At 36.4% G+C, this 27,180-nt stretch overlaps 2 protein-coding genes across 3 annotated transcripts; one reads left to right on the plus strand and one right to left on the minus strand.

Moving 5' to 3' along the window:
• Positions 1-5,475: 5,475 nt before the first annotated feature.
• LOC137385798 (tRNA (cytosine(38)-C(5))-methyltransferase-like) lies at positions 5,476-15,834 on the minus strand. Of its 2 annotated transcripts, none has more exons than XM_068072361.1 (8): positions 15,698-15,834; positions 8,309-8,510; positions 8,017-8,126; positions 7,762-7,919; positions 7,148-7,373; positions 6,487-6,746; positions 5,742-5,869; positions 5,476-5,650 (listed from the first exon to the last, which is right to left on the minus strand). In XM_068072361.1, exons 2-8 carry the CDS (start codon positions 8,382-8,384, stop codon positions 5,547-5,549), a joined length of 1,062 nt encoding a protein of 353 aa, XP_067928462.1. In that variant the 5' UTR covers positions 8,385-8,510; positions 15,698-15,834; the 3' UTR covers positions 5,476-5,546. The 2 variants fall into 2 exon arrangements, with proteins under 2 accessions (XP_067928462.1, XP_067928463.1); XM_068072362.1 differs by lacking the exon at positions 15,698-15,834 and adding an exon at positions 15,550-15,663.
• Positions 15,835-16,149: 315 nt separating this feature from the next.
• LOC137385799 (2,3-bisphosphoglycerate-dependent phosphoglycerate mutase-like) lies at positions 16,150-21,761 on the plus strand. The gene is made up of 6 exons (XM_068072363.1): positions 16,150-16,170; positions 18,534-18,672; positions 19,329-19,538; positions 19,752-19,934; positions 20,055-20,163; positions 21,442-21,761. The coding sequence occupies exons 2-6, from the start codon at positions 18,544-18,546 to the stop codon at positions 21,561-21,563; spliced, it is 753 nt and encodes a 250-aa protein (XP_067928464.1). The 5' UTR covers positions 16,150-16,170; positions 18,534-18,543; the 3' UTR covers positions 21,564-21,761.
• Positions 21,762-27,180: the final 5,419 nt, after the last annotated feature.

The following is a 27,180-nucleotide window of genomic DNA, read 5'->3' on the forward strand; positions in this document are numbered from 1 at the left end:
TGTCGAACCAATAGACTTGCATACATATATACGGTGTACTATTGCTTCAGCAAGCAAAGGAACATGCCTGTACGTTTTTATGCTTAGAGTCTCTGTCGAACACCCAATTAGTATATTCTGGAGTTATGTTACCTTTATGTTTTAAATGTCTGTTTTATACTTTGGTAAATTATAATGATCTCCACTAAGTAGCTCTTTGTGTTAAGTAACCGTGTGGCTCAAGAATATTCAGCTGACAGCTGACAAGGTTGCTTTTGAGTCGGTAAGTTTTTTTCGCATGAGATGAAGTTGCAATCAAACAATTATCTATGACCCGATGTAGAATATACATTCAGATATCAGACAGGATAAAAGGTGTAAGACATTGATTAATAGTAGACAGAAGTTAGAACTATTGAACTACTACAAATCCTAGGATTGATACTCTCCCCAAAAGGCCCATTAGGCTCGGCCCAAAATCAAGTTTAGGGAGGGTTTTCAGACCATGGGGCCCTGTCAGTGAATTTGCTACTTTAGGGGGCAAATAAAATTTGAATGGCTTGCGAAAGATGGTGATTTTCTGAGTTTTCTTTATCAGAAATAAACTCTTACCTGGTTTGATTGATAGCAAAAGTTAGAAGCATTGATGCAAGAATCTGGAGAAAAACTTACTCTGGATCACTTTGAAAATTTAAGTGCTGGAGGCATCTAAAAACTTGTCATGTGATAGAGTAGTCATGTGACTAGATAGAGTAGTCATGTGACTAGATAGAGTAGTCATGTGATAGAGTAGTCAGATCACCAGGGATTAAAGCAATTAATATTAGCAATAAATTCACAACTGTGAAAATTCAAATCTTCTTCAAATAAATTGTAAATGTAATAAAAAAGAATCATTGGATTGGTTGTGAAAGTGCGATGCTACAGGCAGTAAAAGAAATGTACTTAGAGGATAAGTTCACAATAAGTTTAGGCTTACTTAATCATGTTATTAAGTCTGATTACAATTGTTAAATTAGTTACTAGAACTGGTCACAAGCAACCCATAACGTTTAAAATTGACCTTTGAGCATTTGTCAGCTACATCATGGTAAAGGCAGGCAGCCAATAGCTGGTTGTACAGTTGAAGTTGTATTCAAGTGTTAAGGGGAGATGAACTGTCAGTTACAATCTGGCAATAAAAACATACATGGCTGAAAATATATGTATATATATATATCTAATACTACTAGATTGTATCTCGATAGGAAAGATGGCGGTAGGGGACTCAAAAGTGTACAGCAGAGAGTGAAAGCGGAAGAGCGAAGGCATCAAAGCCTATGCAGCCTCCATGGCCACTTCAGATAAGTTGCTAGCTGAATTTCAATCGGCTGCTCTTACAATGGACCTTCGCCCTGATGATGAGGAAATTGACTGGCACACGAAACCTCTTCATGGTGCTTACCACCGACAAATATCTAAGGTTGGCGATCTCCACCAGACATATATGTGGCTGAACAAAGGAAACCTAACGGCCAATACAGAGTCGCTAATCATGGCAGCCCAGGAGCAAGTGCTCCCAACAAGGCAACTCCAGACAAAAATCTATCACACTAGAGACGATCCTAGATGCAGACTGTGCAAAGATGCACCGGAGACCATCCAACACATCATCAGTGGATGCAAGCAGCTAGCAGGAAATGCATACACTGAGCGGCATAATAATGTCGCAGGTGTTGTGTATAGAAGTCTGTGTGACGAGTATGGCCTTAATAAACCACAACACTGGTGGGAAGCTCCTGGTTGAGGTCAATGAAAAGGAGAAAAAAGATGAAAAAATGAAAAATAAGATCCTCTGGGACTTCTACATTCGGACTGACAAGCATGTCCTGGCAAACCAACCAGATATAGTGGTGGTGGACAAGGAGAACAAGAGAGCTACTATAATAGATATAGCAGTACCCAATGACTGCAATATAGCCAGCAAAGAAAAAGAAAAGGTAGAGAAATATCTCCCTCTTGGAGAAGAGATTGAAAAATGCTGGAATGTAAGAAAAACTGTAATCCCAGTAGTCATTGGGGCACGGGTGCAATAACACCGGCACATAAAATGTGGCTTGCCCAGATACCAACAGCAATCAGATGAGTTGCAGAAAAGTGCGCTATTGGGAACAGCTAAGATCTTGAGGCGAGTGCTCAAACTCCCAGGTCTCTGGTAGGAGACCCGAGTTAGAGCAGAAACTACCACCCATACGGGTTAACCGGGATGAGGAAACAATTTTATATATATATATACATATATATATAGAATATATATATATTTTTTTTTGGTACTAAACTAGAGGAGTATAGAGTGACGTTGGACCTCTCATCACTGTTTAGTAACCTCTTCGTTGACGGTTGCAGTTTCAATTAAAGTATAAACTGTGTCAGCAATGAGAGAAGTAGTGCTGCAGATGCGCTGACTCGTTACACTCATGGCAATACAGTATTGAGGAAATTAAAGACTTTAGACCAGTGGTTCTCAACCTTGTTAGTTGTACTGAATCCCACCAGTTTCATATGCGCTTTAACTGAACCCTTCTATATTGAAAAATAAAACATGATTGTTTTCACATTCAAGAAATAAATGCACAAAATGAACTGTGCAGTAAGATCAAAGAACAAAACCAATAAAATGCATGAGCTCACAACAAATTATATCTTTTCATAAATGCATGACCTTGTACACGGTATGTCTTCTGCTGCTGCCTTTGAAAGACCACCTATGAGTTTTGACCTCCGCCAAACTTTTGAGACTGGCTCACTGGACACCTAAGGTTCGATCCGAATCAAGATTAAAAATGACTGCTTTTAAATCAAGAATCACGTTCATAGAACAGTTCACTTCAAAAGATGCCTACCTTAAGAAGATGGTGACTGCATTACAATGACGAAACTTTACAGAAAGTATTGAGTTTTATAAAGAGCTGACCTCCATACTTATCAGTGGTCAACAAGTTACTACAGCCACGCCTTGGATAGCAGTTCCTTTGATCAGTGAATGAAGGTTTCCTTATGCTTGGCACTCGTTTAAATTAGGTCTTACACCATGGTTGCAAATTGCGAAGTTTTCAAGTCGCGGATTATTTGTCTATGAACTATTGCAGGCTAATATTTGTGACAAATTGCTTGTGCTGTCTAACTAGGCCTAAAGATGTATTAAAAGAACAGTATTATAGGTACTAGCTGGATGTATCAGATTCACCTGATTCACCGGAGCTATGGCGACAGGTGGCTGGCTCAGCTTTACCACTGCAGAGTTATTCAGATTGCTTAGAAATGAGGCTGCCTGTGGCTAGACGCAAAAATGTAAATTTGTGGTGTCAGACAGCAGACCGCAATACAGTGCAATAGAATTTTCATAATTTTTTAAAGAATACGGAATCATACATATCACTAATAGTCTATGCTGAGACATATGGAGTGACAGAAAGTCATTTAGGTTGTTAAAAGAGCGCTATAGAAGGTATGTGATCTATATTTGGCTTTCTTTGTCTACAGTAAGGGGCCATAAAACGGGCAATACTCTTCTGCCGAGCTTCTTGTGGGCGAAAATTTCTGAACTGTGATTAGACATACTAATAATCTTAAATACAAATTCCCAAATTATAATACGTATTAAATAACATAATAAAATTTATCAATTCTAAATCAATGATGAGGAGATGGCACAAAAATTATTCACAAACGCATTTCTTATACCTATGGCTTCTATGATAGTCTGCGATACTCAGCAAACAGGAGTCACTCGCGGCAGTTTAGGAAGTATGGCAAGGAAGTTAGAAGTTGTCACTGTCTTGTTTTAGAGTGGTTGCAATATTTGCTAGAACAGCTTTGCAGTGATCCCTACCCATGTGATTGTATTTAATTTAGTTACGACAGACAAGTGAACTGCTGTCATATATCGTTGATTATGCCTGTGGAATACAGCAACCAATAAGCAGCCCAAACAGCTGGTAGTTTTTAAAGACTATCATTGATACTATTACCCTATCAGTATTGTCAGAGATCATCAAATGGGCCAGTAAAGCAGAGAAAATGAGAATGTGGCATGTGCTCATCTACTCTGACATGTTGGATAGTGGTTGATTGATGTAGGTGTAGGAGTGTTGGCCTCCAAGCTTAAAGGTGTGAGTTCGAATGACGTATGAAGCAATCTTTTATCCTAACTCTAAACGTGGATCCGAGCAAACAGACATGGCTAGTACTGTAGTGAAGATCAAATAGTACAAGTTTTTGTCTCTTGTTTACTAGCCATTTTGTTGAACTAGTGAAAGACAGCTTGTTTGACCCAAAAAGACAATATTTATTATTTCATAACTCTAGAATTGCAAACTTATATTGTTATTCCCATATGGTCATGTCAGTTTGCAATATAGGAAATGATGCTTGGGAAGATACAAGGCTTACAGTATGAGCATCCGCAATGTTAGAACCATCTTCGATGTTGGCCCACAAATCTTAACCATCTGGTACATACATTGCTGCCCATACTATATAACCTTTTGTAAGCGGTAGAGCAACGATACTGGCAGGGAGTACAGATGAGTAGTGTGGTGATAATTCTGGAATAGATGCTTCGTAATAGAGTATGCATTGCACTCAAGTAGCAGAATGTTTAAATAACCATTATTTCTACGATGTTGAGTAGAGACGAGGTGTAAGAGCAATGAGATGACTAGGGCCTTCTTATCGACTTAGCCTACTTTATTGAAGTTGCAAAACCAGCTTCTTAACACCCACCTGATTGGAAACTCCAAAAAGCACCTTCGCAGGCATTAGGTGCAATTGTCCTCAATGAAAGTGTTTATGGATTGTTGTGACAGCGGTGTAGAAATTTGCGTGGAGAGTCTACATTTTTAACGCTGATTAAAAATGCCAGAAATCGTGGGTAGCACCAGGCTTAATGCTAGTCATTAAAATGGTTGTTGCACTTTCTAGACGGTCTGCGCTTCTGCAACCATTCTACTTCCAATTTTGCTGTTAGCCCAGCTACAGAAATTATGACCCATCCTCAAAACAAGTTTGAAAGAAAATTTTGTAACCCTTATAGATTTTGTTAAGCTTGTATGACAGCCAAACAATCATTGCATTGCTATAGTGTATGATGTCTTCTATAACTGTTTTTAATCAATGTGTTCACTTACTACACCCTCCCACATATGTCATGTATGTGAAACAAGTACTGAGGTAACCAAAAGTCAAAATTAGTTAGCTGCCAGCAAGAAGCAAAGGATTTGGGATTTTTCGGAATATTTTCAAACATACATGGAATTGGTGGATTGGAGTAGATTAGCGACTATAGAGAGACAATTGTCAGTTTGCAAATTTATCCTCCATGTGGCAAGCGATTCAACCCTATACCTGGATTGCGAAGAAGTTAAACCTCACCCACAATGCTTAGTAACATTGGTCATTGGTGACATTACATAACCTACTATGTATTTGAAAATTTTCCTTTATTTATCATGTATTTGGAGGATTGTTAATATCATCAGCTGTCAAATTATAAACATGGTAAAAATAGAAAAAAACATTGAAAATAATTACTTAGAGACCATCAGCCTGATCAGGTTGGCAACTACATAAACATTGAGACTGTTTCCCAGTGCGCTGTACCTTTGCCTGCGGCTAATATTTTCTGGAAACTCTGAAACGAAATGATAAGGAATTACCCAAATGCTCGATGCAAGAGTCTTATACCATGAAATCAGCAAAAATGAGACAGAGAAATGCCTTACTAAGCTGAGGAAAACACATGAGGTTGGATATCTCATCAGGAGTGAAGAAACGTACTTCTTCTCTTCCATCCTCTAGATGACTGCCAGTTGATAAGCAACTTCCTGAACCAACATGAAATCTTCCGTATCTAAAAAAGATCGCAGCATTAGCATTTAAATATATGACTAAATCAAATGGCAATACAATCAATCAATCAATGCAATCAACACGCAATACAACGTTACATCATACTACCAAGAGGCTGACCCTCTTAAATAATTTTCTGTGTGTAAATTAAATGATATGAAAATTAAACCGGGATTTCAGTCCTTCAGAACACTGATATAATGGCGTTAGACTGCCAATGTGACTGGCCATTCAACAGCTTGTAAAAATCCCTGTATTAAAGAGAGGGTAACTATAAAAAGCTATCAAGCAATATAGTGATTGACAAATCACTATAACATTAAAAATAATTCACCTAGGTATCGTTTTGATCAAGTAATTAAAAAAGAAACCAAATTTGTGATTGCCTATCTACACCTAATTTAAATTACACAACACATATTATAAAGACAGAAGAACACATTTTTAAAACAAAACTCGACACAGAAAGAAAAGGCTCAAGGCCCATTGGTATGTAGATGTGTAAGTAAAAGTAAATAAATGTTCAGGTAAGAGTTACTGTGTGGTAGAAGTAACTGTAGGTACGTAGAAGTAACTGTAGGTAGAAGTAAGTAAATGTTTGAGTAAAAGCAAACCAACCGCTTAGTAAAACAGCAAGAGTTTCTAGAGCTAGGCTTTCTGATATCGAGTCCCTGATAGTACTCCATAGCCTCAGAACTGAGTATATAGTCTGTGCTGTTAGGAAGCAGGTATTGAGCCAATGGTGCTATCCTTTCATCACTATCTAAGGCTGCAGTCATCTCTTGACCAGTAAGATTGCTTGTGAGATTTTCAATGTCTATATAGCTGTGTTTACTGAGCAGGGTGGGTTGGGCTGCTGAGGGAATTCCCAACATAACCTGGATGAAGCAAACACTCAATATACAAACAAGGACACACAGTTTAACCCGAGACTTCCTTCTCATACTAATAGGTTGGTCCGCGGTTACTTATAGTTTATGATGACACTTTGCTCTAATTCAGTTATCTGCCATCATATTAATATGAGTGAGTCACCATTATAAATCATAGTTTAAAAGTATTTCGGATTTGGGTTTTCACATGACATATCACATTGACTTTACAAACTGGAGCTAAATAGCTGTATACCTAAAAACCTTAGGGTCTCCATGCACTTCACCCTCTTTATGCATATTTGTACCTCCAACAAATTAAATATTAAAAGCCTGTGACAAAGTTAGAACATAGTACAGTAAATGAGCGTGATAATTTCAACATGCTAAACAAGAATGCAAAATACCTCAGGTTGGTGGGCAAATATAAAGTTGTTCCCTTCCGATTTATGCTTGGCAATACAGTAATAGCGAAGTCTTGAGTTGGGAATACTAAACTGGAGAGGGGTGAGTAAAAACTCCTGGTATACATAATCACACTTGTTTAATGTCTCTATAAGAACATCTCTGGTGCTTGACTCCTCAAATCCTTTAACATTCTCCACAAGGATGTAAGAAATGACATGAGCCTGTCTGGAAACACAACAAGATAATAATTGCTATAATACTACTACACATAGCTAGACTACTAACGACTACTATACATAGCTAGTACTCCTACTACTGACTACTAGACAACTAGTACACCTACTACTGACTACTCTAGTACACCTACTAATGACTACTAAACATAGCTAGTACTCTTACTAATGACTACTATACATAGTTAGTACTCCTACAACTGACTACTATACGTAGCTAGTACACCTACTTACTACTGACTACTATAGATACCGACTAAAGTACATAACTTACCCTCCTACTACCGGCTAAAGTACATAACTTACACTAATGCTACGATGTGGCCAAGTTTCACCAATGAAGCCTATTAACACACGACTAACTGCAAACTAAACCATACCTGTGACAGGTCTCAATGAGTCGTAAAGTTGCTATGAAGGCATTAGTCCTATCATCTTCTATATCTTTCTTGAGTCCAACTCTAGTGAACGGCTGACACGGGGGACTCATCAGTATTACGTCAGCTTGTAACTTCACAAACTCTTCTGTTGTTAAAGACTGTCAGCAAAGTACGCATAGCGAAATTCATTTCCACTAATCCTAATGTAATATGTGATAGTAAACACTTTTGTAGTATGGAATGGGAAATGCTTACCTTAATTTCACGCTGTAGTAAGTTAAGTTTGGGAAAATTGGTACGATAAATAGAGTTGGTGACTGTGTTAATATCTACAGCAGCTTTCACTTCAAATTCAACTCCTGACTCTGAAACAGGAAACAAAGGTATGTTTAACCTTCATAGACATAAAACGACATGGATTTAAGATAACCTGGTGACTAGTTGGCATATGTCGATAGCGAATGAAAGCACATATCCGCCTGTTTAAACACTAGCACCGGAAGTGTTGTCAAAATCAATTTCATTCATAAAATCGGAAACAACAAACCTGTGAGTGCCCAGTGCATACCCCCAATGCCACAGAACAGTTCCAAAACATTCAGCTTGGGAGGTGGAGATCCCATGGTTGAAAGATTATCTGGTAGTTGAAGTACTACAGCGCATTCTGTCTATCTTTTACTGAGGATATCACAATAGAGCTGTGATCCTTCTTATCAATGGCCACATCTCTATCTTCACTTTAGACAATTCTATGAATTAACAGCAACAACAAAATCAAGACATGACAAATAGTATACGGATGATTATACATGTATATTATATTAAGTTGTCCGGGTTTCAAAAACCACCAACTTGGAAAAAATTGAGATGAAGAGCTCAAGTCTAACAACTAAAAATTTTCAAGCTTTAATCATTTTATCAAACTATCAAGCTACAAACATAGCTACAAACTATCAAATGTCTTGTATAATACCCAATCATATCAGACACACTATCAAATGTCTTGCAGCAATGCTACAAGACATGCCTATTTAAACATACTTATTGAGAGAGGGGAATTGTTTTTGAATGCGTAATAATATTAAGAAATGAAAATGTGCTTGCTTTGCAAAATTAAATTGATACGCAAAGTGATTTATATTTCGGTGCTGTGTTATTGAAGTCTAAATAAAATGATGTATATGTACATGAAATAAAACAATTAATGAACAAATTCTGATCGGCTGATATGAGTGCCATAAAGACTGCAACAGAGTAAGTATTCTGTGTGGTGGAAGTAATTAACTGCGTGGGCAGAAGTAGTAACTGTGGGTAGAAGTAACTGTAGTAGGAGTAACTTAGTAGGTAACTGTGGGTCAAAGTAAGTGACTGTGGGTCAAAGTAAGTGACTGTGAGTAGAAGTAAGCAACTGTGAATAGAACTATGGGTAGAATTAACTATGTAAGTAATACAGTAAGGCTAGTTTTAATCAGCAATACTAACAGACAAATTTGATCTTGTTCTAATTGACCAATTAAACCTGACTGCAGCACATTGTATTAGCTTTATGCATGACATTGAATAACATAGCATTTCAACTCTATGCCAAGCACAGCCAAAGTAAGTATATACAGGATATGATGACACTAACTCAACTTCTTGGCAACAAAAGTTTACTTGCAATAAATCTACCAGATGGTTATTGAACTGTAATGCTTTGCTTTAGTAGATTTTACAAACCTATTTGAAAGAGACACTTTAGTGAGATACAGAATTACAGAAATGGGCATGCAATTCTCTGCGTAGAGGCCTTTTTGTGTTCAGCTACGATAATAAGTTCGGCTAGACCAGTGGTTCCCAACTGGTGGTCCATGGACCCCTAGGGGTCCATGGACCACCATGGACCCCTAGGGGTCCACAGGAAGTTTTGAGGGGGTCCACAGGCTGGTTCCAGTATTGGTTTTTCTAACTAATTATTTACAGCTATTTCTGTCTTATAGTAGTTAGATCAATGATATAAAACCCTAAAAGGATAGGCGACGGCTATCATATGGGCGGGGTTTACTGATCGAGCTCTGTTGGGGATGTGGTAGCCTGGGTTTCGAGACTAATGCAATTCCCCCGGGGTGATGGCGTTGTCTTGTTAGGTTTTTGGGTCCAGATTTTTATTACGCATGTGCATCAATCGCTGGATAGTACCTGATTTCCGGTTAGTAGTACAAAACAGAACCTGTAACCAGCAAACACGTAATTCTCTCTCTCCCTCTTCAATTTCAGTGATATATTAAGATCAACGGAAAATAAAACATTTCAATTTACAATGCATTGTTATAAACACCATATATTATGATGTTTATAAAGGGGTCCGTGACTTTTAGATAAGGAGCTCAGGGGGTCCATGACTCCAAGGTAGTTGGGAACCACTGGGCTAGACGAATGGTAGTTTCATTTCTGAAGCCATATAGCCGTAGTACATTTGCAATGATTTCATATGCTTTATGAAGTCTTATTTCCGTGTCCTTCTAATACACGCTCATTTGAGACTGACGAACTATTGCAAAATCACCAACAGATTGTAACAAACAAGGGTAAAGCATGCTATGCCTATTACAATATGACTCATAAACTATATAATTCGTTTGCTAATAAAAATACGCTAATATATATTCATATTTAATTCGCTTACTTCTAGAATTAGTTATTCAATCTAATGCAAAGATATATATAGCACGAGTATACGCTCCCCTACTTCGGTTTGGTTGAGCTCTCTGTGAGAGGCGCGGCACTATTAGCCTTCGTGCATTGGTCATCACTTTTGTGATTTGAGCACTCAGGTGTCAGCACATTGACTTTCTAAAAGTCTGTGAGGCAACTTAATTGCTTCATGGAAGGAAATCAACTGTTATTGGCAATGGGATTTGTCTCCCTTGCCTGCTCTGAGCTGATGTGGTTTCAATAGCCAAAACGGTACTGTCTGAACCGTGAGTTCAGACAGTACCGTTTTGGCATATTTCTAAAAATTTGGTGTATTTCTCATATATATATGAGAAATGTTTATATAGAATTTAGACTTATGTAGACTTTGAGGAATATATATATATCTCTCTAAAAGTCCTTCTCTGGAACTATCTGTCTGCATTCCTGCTATAAATATTAAAATCTTGGAATAAAGACTCCGTACCGAAGTAGATTTGATCTCGGACCCTCCCATTCACCAGTCCAAAGTTGTACTAATTAGGCCACAGAGATTGATATCTTTGTCAGCTGATATATTTCGCTATATGGGAGCAAATACCCAACGGCTTTGCGTACTACGCAGGGTGATTGCGTAACGTGAGACGAATAACTCTCATTAGTAAGCTTACTAAAATTTTCCATTGGTAATGTGCAAGGCTAATAGCAAATGGCAGGCAACTCTCATTACTTCTCATTGTTTATAAGCTGATTTTCAATACCCGAGCAAGGCCGGGAAGCACAGCTAGTATATATATATATATATACTAGCTGTACAACCCGGCATTGCCCGGGTAATAAAAAAATAAAAAAGTCTTTGGACAGAAAATTTATTTGTATTTAGCTTATAACAACATTTGCCATTGTGACTTTCAAACTACATATCATGAGGAAAATGTTTTGTGCAGGTAAAATACTTGAAAAAAATAAGACGACTATAAAAAGGTTTAGACGTAAATGTGAAATAATTAGCAAGTAATAGCTAAATTAAGTCGGTTCTGCTACGATTACAGTAAAAAATGATTCGGTAATGATACAATTAATACGAACTGAGAAAACAAAATAAAAACTCTCAATATTTAGAACTAATAATAACAATTCTTGCATAGAAGTTTGTGTGTGTATAAAAAAGGTTACTGTTCCACCAGAAGCTATTCATCAAAACTTTGAAAATGACGATACTGGTACCTCTCGATACTGGTACAAATGTAAAAATGAGATATCGTACTCTCTTTGTCTGACCGAACGGAAAGAGAATGTCGACACTCTTCCTGTGGAGATAATACAATTGTTCTTGTGAAAAGAATTGGCCTTGACTACGATTTTTAGCAATCAAACCTTACGAAAAACCGAAAATAGAAGTTCAAGAGAACACGAAGAAGCATTGTGTTTCAAAAAATTAATAGAATTCATAGGATGAATTCTATTAACTTTACTGACCGAACAGAGAGGTAATGTCGAGGCTCTTTCCACGGAGACAATATACCGTACAGGATGAAAATATCCGATGGATATAAAAATTCGCGATTTCGCGAGCAGTCAACTCCGCGAATTATTAATTTCCGTGAATAATTAGTGCTATTTTTTATCACAAGGGAGAATAACTACTGCATCAAATTGAAAACTAGTCGCTAGGCTAGTTTTTAATATAACTACTAAACGTAGGTGAGTTCCAAAACATTTTTAAAATCATTGCCTAGGCTTTGAGCTAACACCATTGCCAATGCATCACATTTATTTACAAAATTATTCAAGGTTGTCACAAGATAGGCAGAATGGCGTCATAGCGAAAATAGCCACTAGGCAGAAGTACTAAACGTAGCCGAGTTCCAAAACTTCTTTAAAATCATTGCCGGGGTTCCGAGTTTTATTGCCATTGCAGCAAACTTTACAAAATTATTCAAGGTTTTTACAAGTAGTTCGGCATGGCTTCATCATCGCAAAAAAGCTCTCCTAGTCGTTATACATTGAAATCAACTCCATCAATCTCGAATACCGAAGTTGAGGACGATCATGATTCTGATCTGGACATTATGGTATGTATTTGATGTGCAGATACGTTTTTCCATTATTAACTGCATTAGTTAATTCTTTTGTTTAAAACTGATCGCTTTCATTAAATACTTCAGCTATTGTTTTTGTACTTCTTTGACACTTGTTAAGATTTTTTTCTTTTTTGTGTTTACTGCAGATTGAGAATAAAACAACCTACTCCGATTACGAAAACTAGAGACAAGTAGTGATATTCATCAAGACAGGAATATTGGCAGAGAAGCAACCAGTCAACCTAGACCCCTTCATTGACAACAACTCCTTGATATCGCTGCAGCAAACATGATTAAATTATATATTTTATTTCATGTATAGATATATTATAATTTATTACAAACTTGAGTGTACAAATAAAATTTTACAAACGATGAATGGAGTAAATATAAACAGTTTAGTCTATATTGCGGTTGTCTAGAGCAAAAAAATTAAACTGATACTCTTGATAAGTGAATACTAGCGTGTAATGGCGCTCTCTGACTAGTTATTTTGGTAATAGCAGCTCTACATCGCTGTTACTGTCTTGGGTAGATGTTAAAGGCGATTTTCTTGCTACTACATGGCTGGTAAGGAAGTTATCATCAGAACTCTCCTCGTAGCTTACTATTGCAAAGTTCTGCCGGCTGGCCAAAGATTTGTGCTCGTAAAGGCGTTTTTGCTCTTTTTTTTAAATCAGCTATATTCTCCTCGTAAGTAGCTGCAGTCACTTCTATCTGAATTTCCAGACTTCCCTGAATGATTCGTGATCTTCTAAAAATGACATACACCACCCTTGCAATCATTGTTCTTCCGTGTATGATGAAAAATCTCTCTCTCACACTAAAACAAATAATGAATTGGTAGGGATGGAAAACATGAATATTGCGTTTTACCGAAGAACCAAAGTAAGATTCAACTAATTTAGTAAATGTGAAAAACTCATTACTTACCACAAATTGTTGGTTCATCAAAGGCCTCCAAATCTGTGAATATTCGTGAAAACTTCTGAACGCAACAAAGAATTAATAGCTTAGTACGATCCACCCGTAGTTGTAAGCTAAATAGAAAACGGAACGCGCAATGCGCGCAGCCGCGCATGCGTAATGTTAACTCTATTGCTAGACGTAATAGAGTTAACTTTTCCTAGAGAGTGGCAGTTTTCAGCCGCGAATAAATTCATCCGCGAATATGCATGGAAAGACAATTTTCGCGAAATATAACTCCGCGAATAAATTCATCCTGTACGGTAATTGACAGTGAGAGAAGAATCGGCCTTGATCCCAGATATAGTATTTGAACCTTACGAAAAATATTTCTTGACTGAGGCATCGTAACGTGTGGCCACATTGGCAAAATAATCAGCATGCGCTATAGATCTATAGCTGGACGCACCTGCACACCAACACTCAGAAACATATATACGTATAGATATATATCTATATACATACATGATGATCCATTATGCCTGTGGGCCTTACATAGGTATTTACTAAAATAATAATAAATAAATAAAATTAAAGAAATAAAACACTTAGTTTTCCTTTTCTTTTTTTGACTTTTTTCTCACTAAAATGAAACAAGGAATTATTCACAATTTACTATGATGACGCTTGTGCCAGTCTATCTAATAAAACACTAATTCTATTATAAAATGAGAACTTGAATCGGTCCTACCGAAAATGAGGAGCAACAGTACCTTTTTGGATAGAATCTGGTTTATCAAAAGAGATATAATAATTTATGTCAATGTCGTATTGACCAGATTCAACTTTTTTGATAAAGTTTTATCTAACTCCTGTCAACGAGCCTCAAGCATATCTATAGCATGCTCTTTCATACAGCTGGTGACACTTTCTGATTACCCGTCTAATGGCACGCATCTGGATAGTTTCTAGCATATTTATTAAGCACCTATTATATGGCAACCAGACCTGACAGGTGTATTCAAAAATTGGCCTTCCAACTGTTTTATGAGCAATCAGTTTGGTCTAACAGAAAGTGTTAAAAAGACTTTTTTTTCTTATCAAGCCCAGGGTATTGTTACCATTATTGACAACTTTTGATATGTGTTCATGCCATTTGAAACTATTTTCTATAAAAAATCTCAAGTATCTTACACTTGGCTTGTGGAATAGGAGCACTATTTAGCTCTAAAGTAAAGCTGGGAACGTCCTTCCCTACCTCCAGATAAACGTTTTTTGCACAAAGATAATTTTAAATGCACACAAACAAGTTACATTTTTATACTTTTTGTCGCATCAATGATATCGGATCGGGTTTTTCCCACTGAAAGCCTCTCGCAGGAGGCAAAATACGTGGGAACTCTTTATTTTAAACAGTATACCAGCAAAAATTTTCCCTTCCCTTCCTCCTTTCTTTCCTCTCTCTTCCCCTTCTTCCCTTCTTCCCTTTTTTCAGTGTTTTTAATTTTGCTTTCGGCTTGTATTTGTATCTAAAGAGTATTGCAACAATATTCCTTCGATATTTCATATTTACATCATATAATATCTATTTCTAATACTGCTATGTGAATCAAAAAACAAAAAAAAAGAAAATGAATTAATGAATCAAATGCCATATACAAAATATTTACAATGATATAAATACAACATTGATTACAATGTCCCCGGGCCAAAAGTTGCCAAAAAGGGTGTGCCGAAATTATCAAATTCCATCTCTGATTTCTCGAGTGGTTCTAGGCCAGAAAGAATTAAAATAAGCTTTGGTTTTTATTGATGGTACATACAACCCTCCCTCTTGACGAGTATTATAGATTTGTTCGGGCTCTTGCTTATATGTATCTTTAATCACCCCACTGGCTGTAGCTTTGCAAAACAAATTCACTCTTAATTCCTTTCGTCTATCTTTTAGCAATTGTATATTACTACTCTCCTTTATAGCAGTGTAGCTAACTTGCCCTCGTAAATCAAAGATGAATTTCACAGCCTTATTTTGTAACTTTTCTAGTTGTTTGATATACAGCATTCATTCATTAAAAACTTCTGATAATCATATAATACCTGCAGAAACTACTGTTTTCACGTTTACCTGTAATCATATAAAAAGATAACTATGAAACCAGACAGGCAACATGCCCGGCACCCCTGGAATTTTCCACAAACTAAACATTTCATCACCAAAGCTTTGCACCCCGAACTTCACGTAACCTGCGTGGCTATGATTAAAGGGCACTAACTATTTATTTGCATGTCCATGTGCAAGCGCTTTTTCATAGAGCAGCATCTGATTGATGGCCTTCTTTTACTCGGCCCCGGGGCCTAAAGGCTCTATTTAAACCTAGACCTAATGTAAAAGTTTAGACGAAAACTAAAGCGTGTTGTCACATACGAAAGATGAGTATAAGGGATCGCTGTTAACTGATTGACCAATGGCTTGAAGTATTTTATGTCGCGAGCCAATTGATGAAGGTTTCATACCACAATCTTACAACGATCTCCAAAAGCCGGCACGCCTCGAGCTGCCGTCAAATTCGCAGACGTGCGCAGAGGCTCGTGCTAGACATACAATGTATATACATGGATCTGCAACAAATTGAAATAATATTATAATGAAAACTTTTGCTGTAACCAATAGGCCTATTATTTGTATAGCTTGTTTTATGTAAATTTGATTGACTTCTTTATTTATACACGAAAAGCATATAAAACTGTAAGCTTCATGGTTTCTACTTGATTGAGTTCACAATGTTAAATTTTGTGTAGACGTGACTAAAATATTTACTTTATAAAACGGATAACTTATGACAATGGAATTACATTTTTGTCATAAGTAGACGTTATATAAAACAAATTATAATGTTTGTGTTTCAGCCGGGCTTGTTGGGTAGTATTCAACGCATAATGCGTGTGTAATCACGCCGAACCGGCTTATTGTTTTTTGTTCATAAATAAACCAACCACCTGAAAACGCTTCAATTTTGTTTCATTTTTAGGAGCTGTTATTTTTAAATTTTAGGTAGTGGGTAGATATTTTTATAACTTAAATCGTGTTTGTTCTGAATCCTCATGCTGTGTTATCTATGTTGCACCACCCTTTTGCTCCAGTGTCATGAGCCTGATAGACTATGTATGGGTTGGTCAGAATAGTGGAGTATAGGAAGATCTTGATGTATTTTTGTTAACATAAGATTAAGACTACTGTACTCACAAAAAACATGCCAGTTTACATTGGCAGATAGTATTCAAATTATATGACCTCTTAGGCCTACTATTTTAACTTGCAATAATCTGGTAAACCAACTATTAGCATACTTACTGAGGCATAGGTGTGAGACCACCTCTAAACATTATTTGAGAATTCTCTCAAACATTATGCAAAGTTTGTAGAATATTTTGACCCATTGATCTTATATTTATGCTCTAGTATAGAGGTACTGCTAAACTTACTGAATAGTGCTGAGGAGTATCTTCATAAACTCAGTATTAAATTATTAATCATGAGTTGCTCAGTAAGTTGTTATATTATTGGTAAGCACGTCAACATGTTACTTGTAGAACTTCTACAACGTGCTTCTTTATTTGTTACCCAGTCATCATCATATGAAACCATGTAAAGAACTAAATTAATAGAATAAAAATCAATAAAATAGCTTTTTATGTTAGGTTATCTTAGCAAAATGCGAATGAAAATTCAGCTCAGTGATATAAGTTTAGAGTAACGTTAATCGCTGTAGGTTGGCAATTACTTCAGGAATAGATAGAGTATATGTGCTAGTTTCGACAGTCTGTTAGATAATACACATGTCAAGGTGATCTTAAGTAGGGATTTGACTGTAGTCATATTTATTATCAGCTGACTGGCGATTAGGACAATAAGGCATGAGAATCAAGGCTGACCTCTCAATGTATTTTAGTTATTTCATTAGAGACTTCTACTGAGAGTTTTCAATAATTCTTTTAGCAAAGAACGTACACTATAGGTTACAATTAGTGTAACTATGATTGAAATCTTTATTTCAATTGTGCGATTTTAAATAGTCGGTACTAAGATGTTTACACAGCATTTAGAAGAAGCTAATATGACAAGTTTTTAATTTTCCTTATTGAGGCGTTTGAGACATTGATAATAATGTATCTGTAGCTGGATTTAAAATTTTATTCTAGCCAACATGAGCAAATACAAAATAAAATATATGCCAATAGAGCCGCGTAGGACTAGATTTTTATCGCAAATAGCCGATGTAAATACGAGATATATTGACAGATATATCACGTGTGACATCATTTTGGGCAAGTCTGGGCATGTTTTTTTGGCCTGAGCGTTTTTACCTCGATCAAATTTTTTTCGATTTTAATCTTCAAATATATTGGCAATAAGATCGCCTAACACAACAAACAACATATCAACTGATAGAGAAAAAAAAATTCTTTCTTTTAGGATCAACTCAAATTTGACACAACCACATCTTTAACTTTATGAAACTCCTTATTGTAGCTGTCAATGTAACTTTAACTAATCATCTCCAACTTATTTCTATCATAATGAAAATTAAACAGAAGTTCAACTTGTTAACTTGTTAACTCAATTTGTTATCTTTTTGAACATTTTGTAATTGTCTTAGCTCAGTAATTAATCTGTAATGTCTGTTGGATACTCTCAGGTATTTACATCTTCATTTTTGATACATTCACATCTTTGCTATAATAAGAGTGGTTTTTATCAGTCAGCACACTTGAAACATTAAGAATGATATTATGCTTTGAATGGTATTTGAACTCATGATTTCTGGTTAGGTAGATCTACTCTCTACCAACTGCACCAATCAACCTTCTAGTCATAGTTTGAAATAATTGTACTGTTAGTTATTACAGCTGCTGATATCTCTAAAGCGACCCTCCTTTATACATGTGAGAATATTGCTCTGATCAACAATCCTCTACAAGCCTTTTGCAGTTTGACCTACTGTGATTCTGCATGGAGTAAATAATAGATACCTTGCTAGGATGCTGATTACTTGATACTCTGTATGATTACAGTCAGCACAGACTTTATTGGGTGGTGTTCTGTTACAGAGAATAGGAGATGGCTTGCTATAAAATTGTTTTAATTCGGCATGGAGAGAGCGAGTGGAACAAGGTCAACCGATTTTGTGGCTGGTATGATGCAAATTTATCAGAGCTGGGAGAGGAGGAAGCCAGGCAAGGTGGACAGGTAAAGTCTCACAATATCAGTATTTAGCAAGATCATTTGGAGCTACCGAGCATTACAACATTTATTGTTAGAATATTATCTGCATGCCACTTTAGATGCTATGAGTATAACTTTCGCAAACATACATCGTCGCCATTATTCTATTAACCATTATTTGTCAAACATTTCGAGTCTAGTATGGTTTCTCAGCTAGATTATGATAGAGAAGACAATTCCATTGTGCTAACACTCACATACCTACATGTAAATATGGCAACATTGATTAATCGGTATCTCTGTGGTAATGCATGTTTTATCATTAGCACTAATTTAATAAATATTATAAAACATAATTATAATATTAATATACATGTATTAATATTATATTAATGTAATAATATAGTATTATAATTATAATATAGTTATAATATTATATTAATATAATATTAATATTATATTATAATATTATAACTATATTATAACTATATTATAATTATAATATTATAAATCATAATAAACATTATAAAACATAATAAATATTATAAAAAACATGCAATAATTTTTGGTTGTGAACAACAACTGTTCACAACCAAAAATGATTGTACGTTTTTTCATTATTTTACTATATTGTCTTCATTAATATGGAGCATTAAAAAACTTATGACTTCATTTTACAGCTGCTGAAGGAGAATGGGTACAAATTTGATGTTGCGTACACGAGTGTGCTAACTCGGGCTATCAAAACTCTCTTCATACTACAAGATGAGCTTGACCTGCACTGGATTCCAGTACATAGGCACTGGCGACTGAATGAAAGGATGTATGGGGGTCTGACTGGCCTTAACAAATCTGAGACAGCAGCTAAGCATGGGGAAGCCCAAGTGAAAGTAATATACGCGTTTATCTGTCTTTATTGTCATGATAGCTGATCATTACTTCTGTTTCCTCATTTTACCTTATCGTTCTTTTTTCCTGTATAATCAAGTAGTCACAACTGTTTCCTTTTTACTAGAAGAAAAGCATCTACCTCTATTGCTTCAGTTTAATTGATCAAAATAATTGTCAGCTATATAGCTGTGTTTGTATTACATTAACTGCAGATATGGAGACGATCATATGACGTCCCACCTCCTCCCGTAGAACTCTCAAGTGAGTACTGGCCTGGTCATGACCAGAGGTATGCAATGCTTGACAAATCGGTCATCCCGAGAGCCGAGTGTCTTAAGGACACGGTTGTTAGGACTCTGCCATATTGGTTTGATCACATCATACCAGCTGTCAAGGTTTGTGTGCTTTCAATTCCCCGTTCGCACTTCCTGAAATTTGACTGCTCAGACAGTTCTGTGATCAGTCCATCTGTGGTGAAGCTTCCTTATTCTGCCAGTTTTATTCATTTTGTATAGCGTGGTGAAAGGGTTCTTATTTCTGCTCATGGAAACAGTATCCGAGCCTTGGTTAAACACTTGGATAATGTCGCGGATGATGCTATCTCTGAGGTCAACATTCCCACAGGTAACTGTTTTCTGGTAAATACTGTCAAGCCTCAATGCAAACAGGTTTCTATTCTTTTTGCTTGTCTTTTTAAGTAAGCATATAGCTTCTTACAGGAATGTAGTTGTGTTAATTAGAAATGCAGCTGTTTTAATTTCTGATAATAGCTTGGGTTGAGTTAAATCTCAATTAATTTTGTAATTTTCAGAGGTATTATGATTAGCTGCTAAATTTTACTGCAGTCCTTCAATTGCTCCGACATTGCCACTGTACCATGTTTCTACAAATAGACACGACCGTTTAATAACTTGTACTCGGAATCCACATTAATGCATCCTATTATCATCATCTATCCATTTTTGCAAACATCATTTATAGTGTTATCACAAGAAACAATAACCATATATTATTACTATAACATAAGTAGCAGCCACTGATTCAGATAAGTGAAAGTTGATGTTTATCTGAAGAACCCCAATCGTGTCCAAACCCAATCCACTTGAAGCATTTAATAATGATTAATTGGTGCCTCAAAATGTGTTTGTAAAAGATTCTTCTCTTTGAACTATTTTCCCTCCAAACTGTCCACTCTCTTCAAAAACCATCCTTCCTTTTTAAAATCATTTTTTAAACCATCCCCGTTCTTACTGTTCTCTTTCCTCCAAACAATCTTCTCTCCTCCAAACCCCTCTCTTTACCAAACCATCCTCCTTCTACCAAATCCCTCTCTTTACCTACCCTCTACCCTCATCCTTTCTCTATTAAACCAACCTCTCTCCAAACCCTCCTTTGCATACAAACAGAGGAAAATTCTGAGCAACTTAACCATCTGACATTTTAGGTTTTTCTGCATGTCGTTAGCAGCTTTTCTTATGAAATATCAGCCTTTGATGGATTGTCCATCATATCCTATCACAACATGACTTGAAGGCTGGATATTTCTACTAGTTACTCTTCACAGCAAGCAAAAATCTATTCGCTAGCTTCTTGTCTCAAGGAGGCATGTAGGTGCCTTGTAACATATCATTCCAAGAAATATTAACAGCAAGACAAACAGAACAACTTGCTCAAAGTTAGCTCAAGTTAATTAATTTGGGAGGTGAAAGAAATTTGACTTCGGAGATCTTGGTTTTCCAAAGTGTGTATTATCTTCATGACTCATCATCAGTGTCTGTTACTGTATGTTTTGTAAACCCTTGCACAGGTACATACGGAATTCGTTATACACAGCTTAGCTGTTGGTATATTCAAAATTTCAAATCAAATGCAACAGTCATTGCATGATAATGTTATAAATAGGAATACCTCTGGTCTATGAGTTGGATGGAGATCTCAAGCCCATCAAGCATTACTATCTGGCTGATGAAGCTAAAGTGAAAGCTGCCTTAGATAAAGTTGTCAACCAAGGCAAGGCAAAGTAATGCTGCCAGATTTGTTTCCCTGCATCACAACAAACTGTCATAAGGTTGTGTTACTATTGAGTTTATTGAAGTCCATTTTTTGTGGTCAACTTGTCCTTCCGTCAGTGTTAACCTACCATGGTTTGAGAATTTTTCTAGGGTGTAGATTTATGATATAGTTTTTTACATTATTCTATCAAATAAATGTGTTGTAATGCATTATCAAGACATATTTGTCTCAATACCAACACCGAGTGCATTTGAGAGAACTTTACTAACAATAATTTGTATGCTATTGTTGTTCGAGATTGGAGTTATCTGCTTTTTTCTTACTTTCATTGGACTTGCACTCAACACAAGAAGTGATCCTCTAGTGCAGGGGCGGGCAACGTGCGGGCCGCATGTGGCCCTTTGCCATTTATTGTGTGGCCCCTCAACTCATCCCAGGATGTTTGCATATATAGATGCGTTTGAATTAGTACAATGCACTAAATATAAAAAATGCTACATAGTGGTGAAATTTTGTTGAAAGCATAGTGTAGTGTCTCTCACATCAACTGAAATCTTCAGTTGGCTTTAAACTTTAGCAGGTAGTGTTATATAACGTACATACATGTACTTACTAAAAAGATGCCATCTATTTATCATTCAATTCGTGTTCTGTGATATTTCTATACATGTATTTAGATCAAAGTTACAGGTTTGTCTTACACATAGCATACACTGCAATAATGTAGTTGTTTACAAATAGCCATTCCCTTTCGATGATTGGTGTTTGTTTTTGCCCGTTATTGGTCAATTTACTTTAACAGTTACCTAACTGTTGATTAATAATTAAGTGCTGTCTAGTCATGGCTACTAAAAGAAAAAGAACTGTGGCTGAAGAAAACAGGAAATTCAATGCTGAATGGCAGGATAAATACTTGTTTACATCAGTCCATAACATGACTGTATATTTAATCTGCTAGAAATTAGTAGCTCAAACCAAGGAATACAACATTAGAAGACATTTTGAAACAAATCATGGTGAAAAGTATGGCAGATACAACACAAAGGAAAAAAGACAACTTGCAGAAAAGTTGACAAAAAGCCTGTAAGCACAGCAGCAAGTATTAACTCAATCATGTGAGGTTGACATTGACAATACTATAGTGAGCTTTGAGATTGCGAAAATTCTCCCCAAACACCAAAAGCCATTTTCTGATGGTGAAATAGTAAAAAAGTGCTTACTGAAACTTGCTGAAGTTAAGTGCTCACAAATGCTAAAAAGTTTTTCAGATATTTGTATCTCTTTCACGCCGCACAACAGTCAGACGAGTAGAAGATATGGGCTCAGACATACCATATCAATTAAAGGTAAAGCTGGGTGATATTGAATGCTATTCACTTGCATTTGATTAGAGTACAGATATCAGGGACACAGCACAGCTGGCTGTATTTATTCGAGCTGTAGATAAGGATTTCAATGTAATTGAGGAACTGCTCGACTTAAACCCGTTGAAAGGTACTACAAAAGGTGTAGATATATTTGAAGGTGTTCAAGCGTCACTACAGAAAACGGGAATTGAGGACTTCAGCAAATGTGTGTCACTGTGTACAGATGGTGCACCATCCATGATAGGGTGTCACAATGGTCTTATAGCTTAAGTATGTGCGCTTCAGCCAGATGCTGTTGCAGTTCATTGCATCAGACCCCAGGGAAACCTGAGCGCAAAAATTATCAATATGGATCATGTCAACTCAGTAGTAAAAACAATAAACTACATACGCTCACGAGGACTAAACTACAGAGAGTTTCAGGAGTTCTTGAGACACCTGAACAGCTAGTCTGGGGATGTTGTTTATTTTACAGAGGTTTGCTGGCTTAGCAGAGCATCAACATTGCAACGTTTCTGGCTATTACTAGATGAGATCATTTTATTTCTGCAGTTGAAACAAAAGGAGGCTCAAGAACTGTGTGATCCTCTCTGGCAAATGGACTTTGCGTTCATGATATCTCTCAAATATTATCTCAACTCAATGTGAGGCTTCAAGGACAAGACAAGTTGGTACATGACTTGTTTAAGCACCTCCAAACATTTGAAAGAGATCTTCAGCTCTATGAGCAAAGTCTACGTAAAAAAAAGTTGATCACTTTCCCACCCTTGAATCTGTCTTTAATGGCAACAACGAGATCCTGGATAGCTATGGTCAGAGAGTGGCAGTCCTTCGAGAGGAGATTTCCTCTCGTTTTACAAAGTTCAGAAGTCTCAGAAGTGAAATGACCATCTTTTAATTGTCTTGTACTTGTGAGATAAGCTCAGCAGCTATCCAGCTCCAGCTTGAACTGAACGCGCTGCAACAGGATGACATTCTCATCCAAAATTTCAAAGACATGCACCTAGTTGACTTTTATAAGCCCTTACCAACTGCAGATTACTGTAATTTAAAGCAGTTTGCCAGAAGGTTTGTCTGCATGTTTGGAAGTACATATACCTGTGAGCAACTGTTTTCCAAAATGAAGCACATCAAAAGCAAACTGAGAAGCAATCTGACTGACAGTCATCTGCTGCATAGTTTCTGTCTGTGCACATCAAGAATAGAACCTAACATTAACGAATTTGCTAAAAATATCCAACACCAAGCTTCTCACTAACTAAGAATATTATAAAAATATTTCATATCTCCATACTTTATCTACTGTCTGCTGTCATTTATAAATCCAATACATACACGTTTGTTCTTGTATTGTATTCAAGTTGTATATTATATGCTACTTTATGAAATTTTAATAAAGACAGAAAATACCAAATCAGGGTTGTATGATGCGGCCCTCGAGAATAGTTACATTTTGCAAATGGCCCTTTTCTTGAAAAGGTTGCCCACCCCTGCTTTAGTGGCATGAATGAAAATTCCACACATATTATTACATGCATATAAAAAACACCCTCAGTCTAACAATCACCAAAATGAGTACGGATTCAGAGGTAGGTATGCAATTATTTCTCTGGTCACTTAGTGGCCGCTGGATTGGGAAAAGAGATTATGAAAGCTGTTGCTGCTATATATTCACATAGCATTTCCTAATTTGTTATCGATTTCTAACGATCAAAATATCTAACGATTCCTAAATTCAGTTGCTTTGTAATTGCTAGAATATGACAAATAGGAAAGTGTAGCTATAAATAGTAAACTCTTTCATGAATGTTGGCTGTTGCCAATGACCTACTGCTTTTATCTGTATCTTATCTTTTATCTGCTTTTTATTTTTTATCTTGTCTAACATTAGAAATAAAAGCCATGTTTTGGATCTTGTGTAGTCAGTGCTGAGTCAGCTGAAGCGCGTGAGAGTTTCTTTGGAGAAAACTAAATCCATCCTCGATGCAACAACGGTAAGTGTTGTAATACAGCATGGTAACAGTAAACATAACTTCGATCATTGTGATATGTCCGGGAGTGCCATACGTGTATAGTTTGAGCTAACCTGGATGACACCAATGTCTGGTCACACACTTGTTTTATTAGACTTCCTGTGATGAATGGAAGCTTGAAGAATGTGAAAAAATGTGATTTCCTGCATATGCGCGTGTAGATTTAATTTTGCTCTATAAATATATACCATAGAGTAACCACTTTTTGTGGAATTTTCCAATTAAGTGTTATGATTTTATTTTTGCAAAAAAACAGATAATCGAAGTTATTAAATTTTGCTTGTGAAATTGCAACATGTGAACAAAAGCTGTTGTCATTCAGATACAATCAAGTGAGAATTCTAGGAAGCCATTTTACATTCGTGTTGAGAGTCGTCCTGTGAAAAAAGATCGACAAGCATATTTACTTGCACTAGAAAAGGAAAAGCAGCGGTTGCGAAAATTAAAAAAGCAAGTTAAGGTTACGAGTGAGCAGCAAGATGGCCAAACTGGATTCACTGGAGCTCCTTTCAGAGTTCAGTCAGAACGGTGAGGTAAACCTATAATATGCCCAGCATGTAAATACATCCTTACTGTTAGACTATCATAGAAAGGAATTTTAGTGACAACTACAGCTTTTGCTGCAAGCAGAAATTATTTCATACAAGCAACCAATTAAGTGACAGTGCTATGGCAAGATATAAATGGTACTACCTTGGTATAAAGCTAGTGTTATAAACAGTACTACCTTGGTATAAAGCTGGTGTTATAAACAGTACTACCTTGGTATAAAGCTGGTGATATAAACAGTACTACCTTGGTATAAAGCTAGTGTTATAAACAGTACTACATTGGTATAAAGCTGGTGTTATAAACAGTACTACCTTGATATAAAGCTGGTGTTATAAACAGTAGTACCTTGGTATAAAGCTGATAAACATCAAAGGTACATAATCAAAATGCCCAACGAATGCATCACAAATTTAGCGGTGGGAGGAAACACAAGATATCACGGCGAGTTGCACTACTTGCCTAACTCAAAATTTTCAAGTCCCACAGGAAGTTGTTTGCAAGAAATTTCAAAAGCTTGCAGTTGTTCTGATTTTCGGTTATGAGCAAAATAGAATATTCATTCAACGTTGCTATGATTAGGATTATCTAGCATCTTCGTCTTTGTCTAATCTCAGAGTTACATTTTTATAACAGCTCAGTAGAGTTTGTTATATCAAATGATTGGCTGTTAGCTACTAATATCATACGACTGATTAATTCTATGTAAAACACTGCTTAGTAAATAATTCACCGAGTATTATCTTTTAAAATCAAATGATTCTGTAAAAGATCAGTAAGTTATTATTCTTTTCCTTCTAAATGGTTTTTGAAAATGGCCTTCATACATGATCTCTCCTACTACTAGCTAGTGTATCACATTTAACTTAAAACAAAGGCTATCATCAAGTTCGAACTGTCAATGTGTGTTGGCATCAGCCTCATGCTACAAGTTAAAACACTTATTTCATTCGTCTCAGCCTTATTTAGCAGGATGTCAGAGACTGCATTTTATCTATATTGACAATGTTCAAGGATATTCGCCCAGCATCAGGTTTTTGTTAAACAAAATTATTCTTTAGTTTACACCCAAAATGTTGTTGATGACTGTATTTTTTCTCTAGACTTGTTGTTGATAACAAGGATTATAAAATAGGCCAGCTTCCAGGATATGATGATCTGTCATGACATACAAACCATGTTGAGGGATTTTACAATAGACTTGACTAGTGGTCACCATGTTATTGTACGAGTGTGCTCAATGTTTAAGATTTGTTCCGACCGGACTACATCCAAGATTAGCCCCACTTAAAGAAAAGACACCTCACAAGCAAAAATCAAAAGTATCTGCTTGTGAGGGCACTTGTCAAGCTAAACAGTGTCAGGCTGTCAGCCTCTGGAAGGTAGGCGTAACTACTGTATACCATGCGTATAACTGTGATGACTGTCTTACTTCTGTTGCTAAATATTAGATGTTTCACTGTTGCATGACTGGCTAAGTGGTTTTTTGTAGCCCAAGGGCTACGTTAAAAATGCGGTATTGGGCAGTGATCAGATAAAGCTGAAACAAACCCAGCAAAAGATTGATGATAATAGAGGTCCTGGCTATTATAATTTACCTGCCTTAACTGAACCCAAGTCATGTAAGTTACTTCTCTAAGATTAGTCATCTGCATAAAAACATTGATAACAATATCGCA

This window comes from Watersipora subatra, chromosome 1 (assembly GCF_963576615.1).
Source record: "Watersipora subatra chromosome 1, tzWatSuba1.1, whole genome shotgun sequence".
In the NCBI taxonomy this organism is placed as follows: Eukaryota; Metazoa; Bryozoa; class Gymnolaemata; order Cheilostomatida; family Watersiporidae; genus Watersipora; species Watersipora subatra.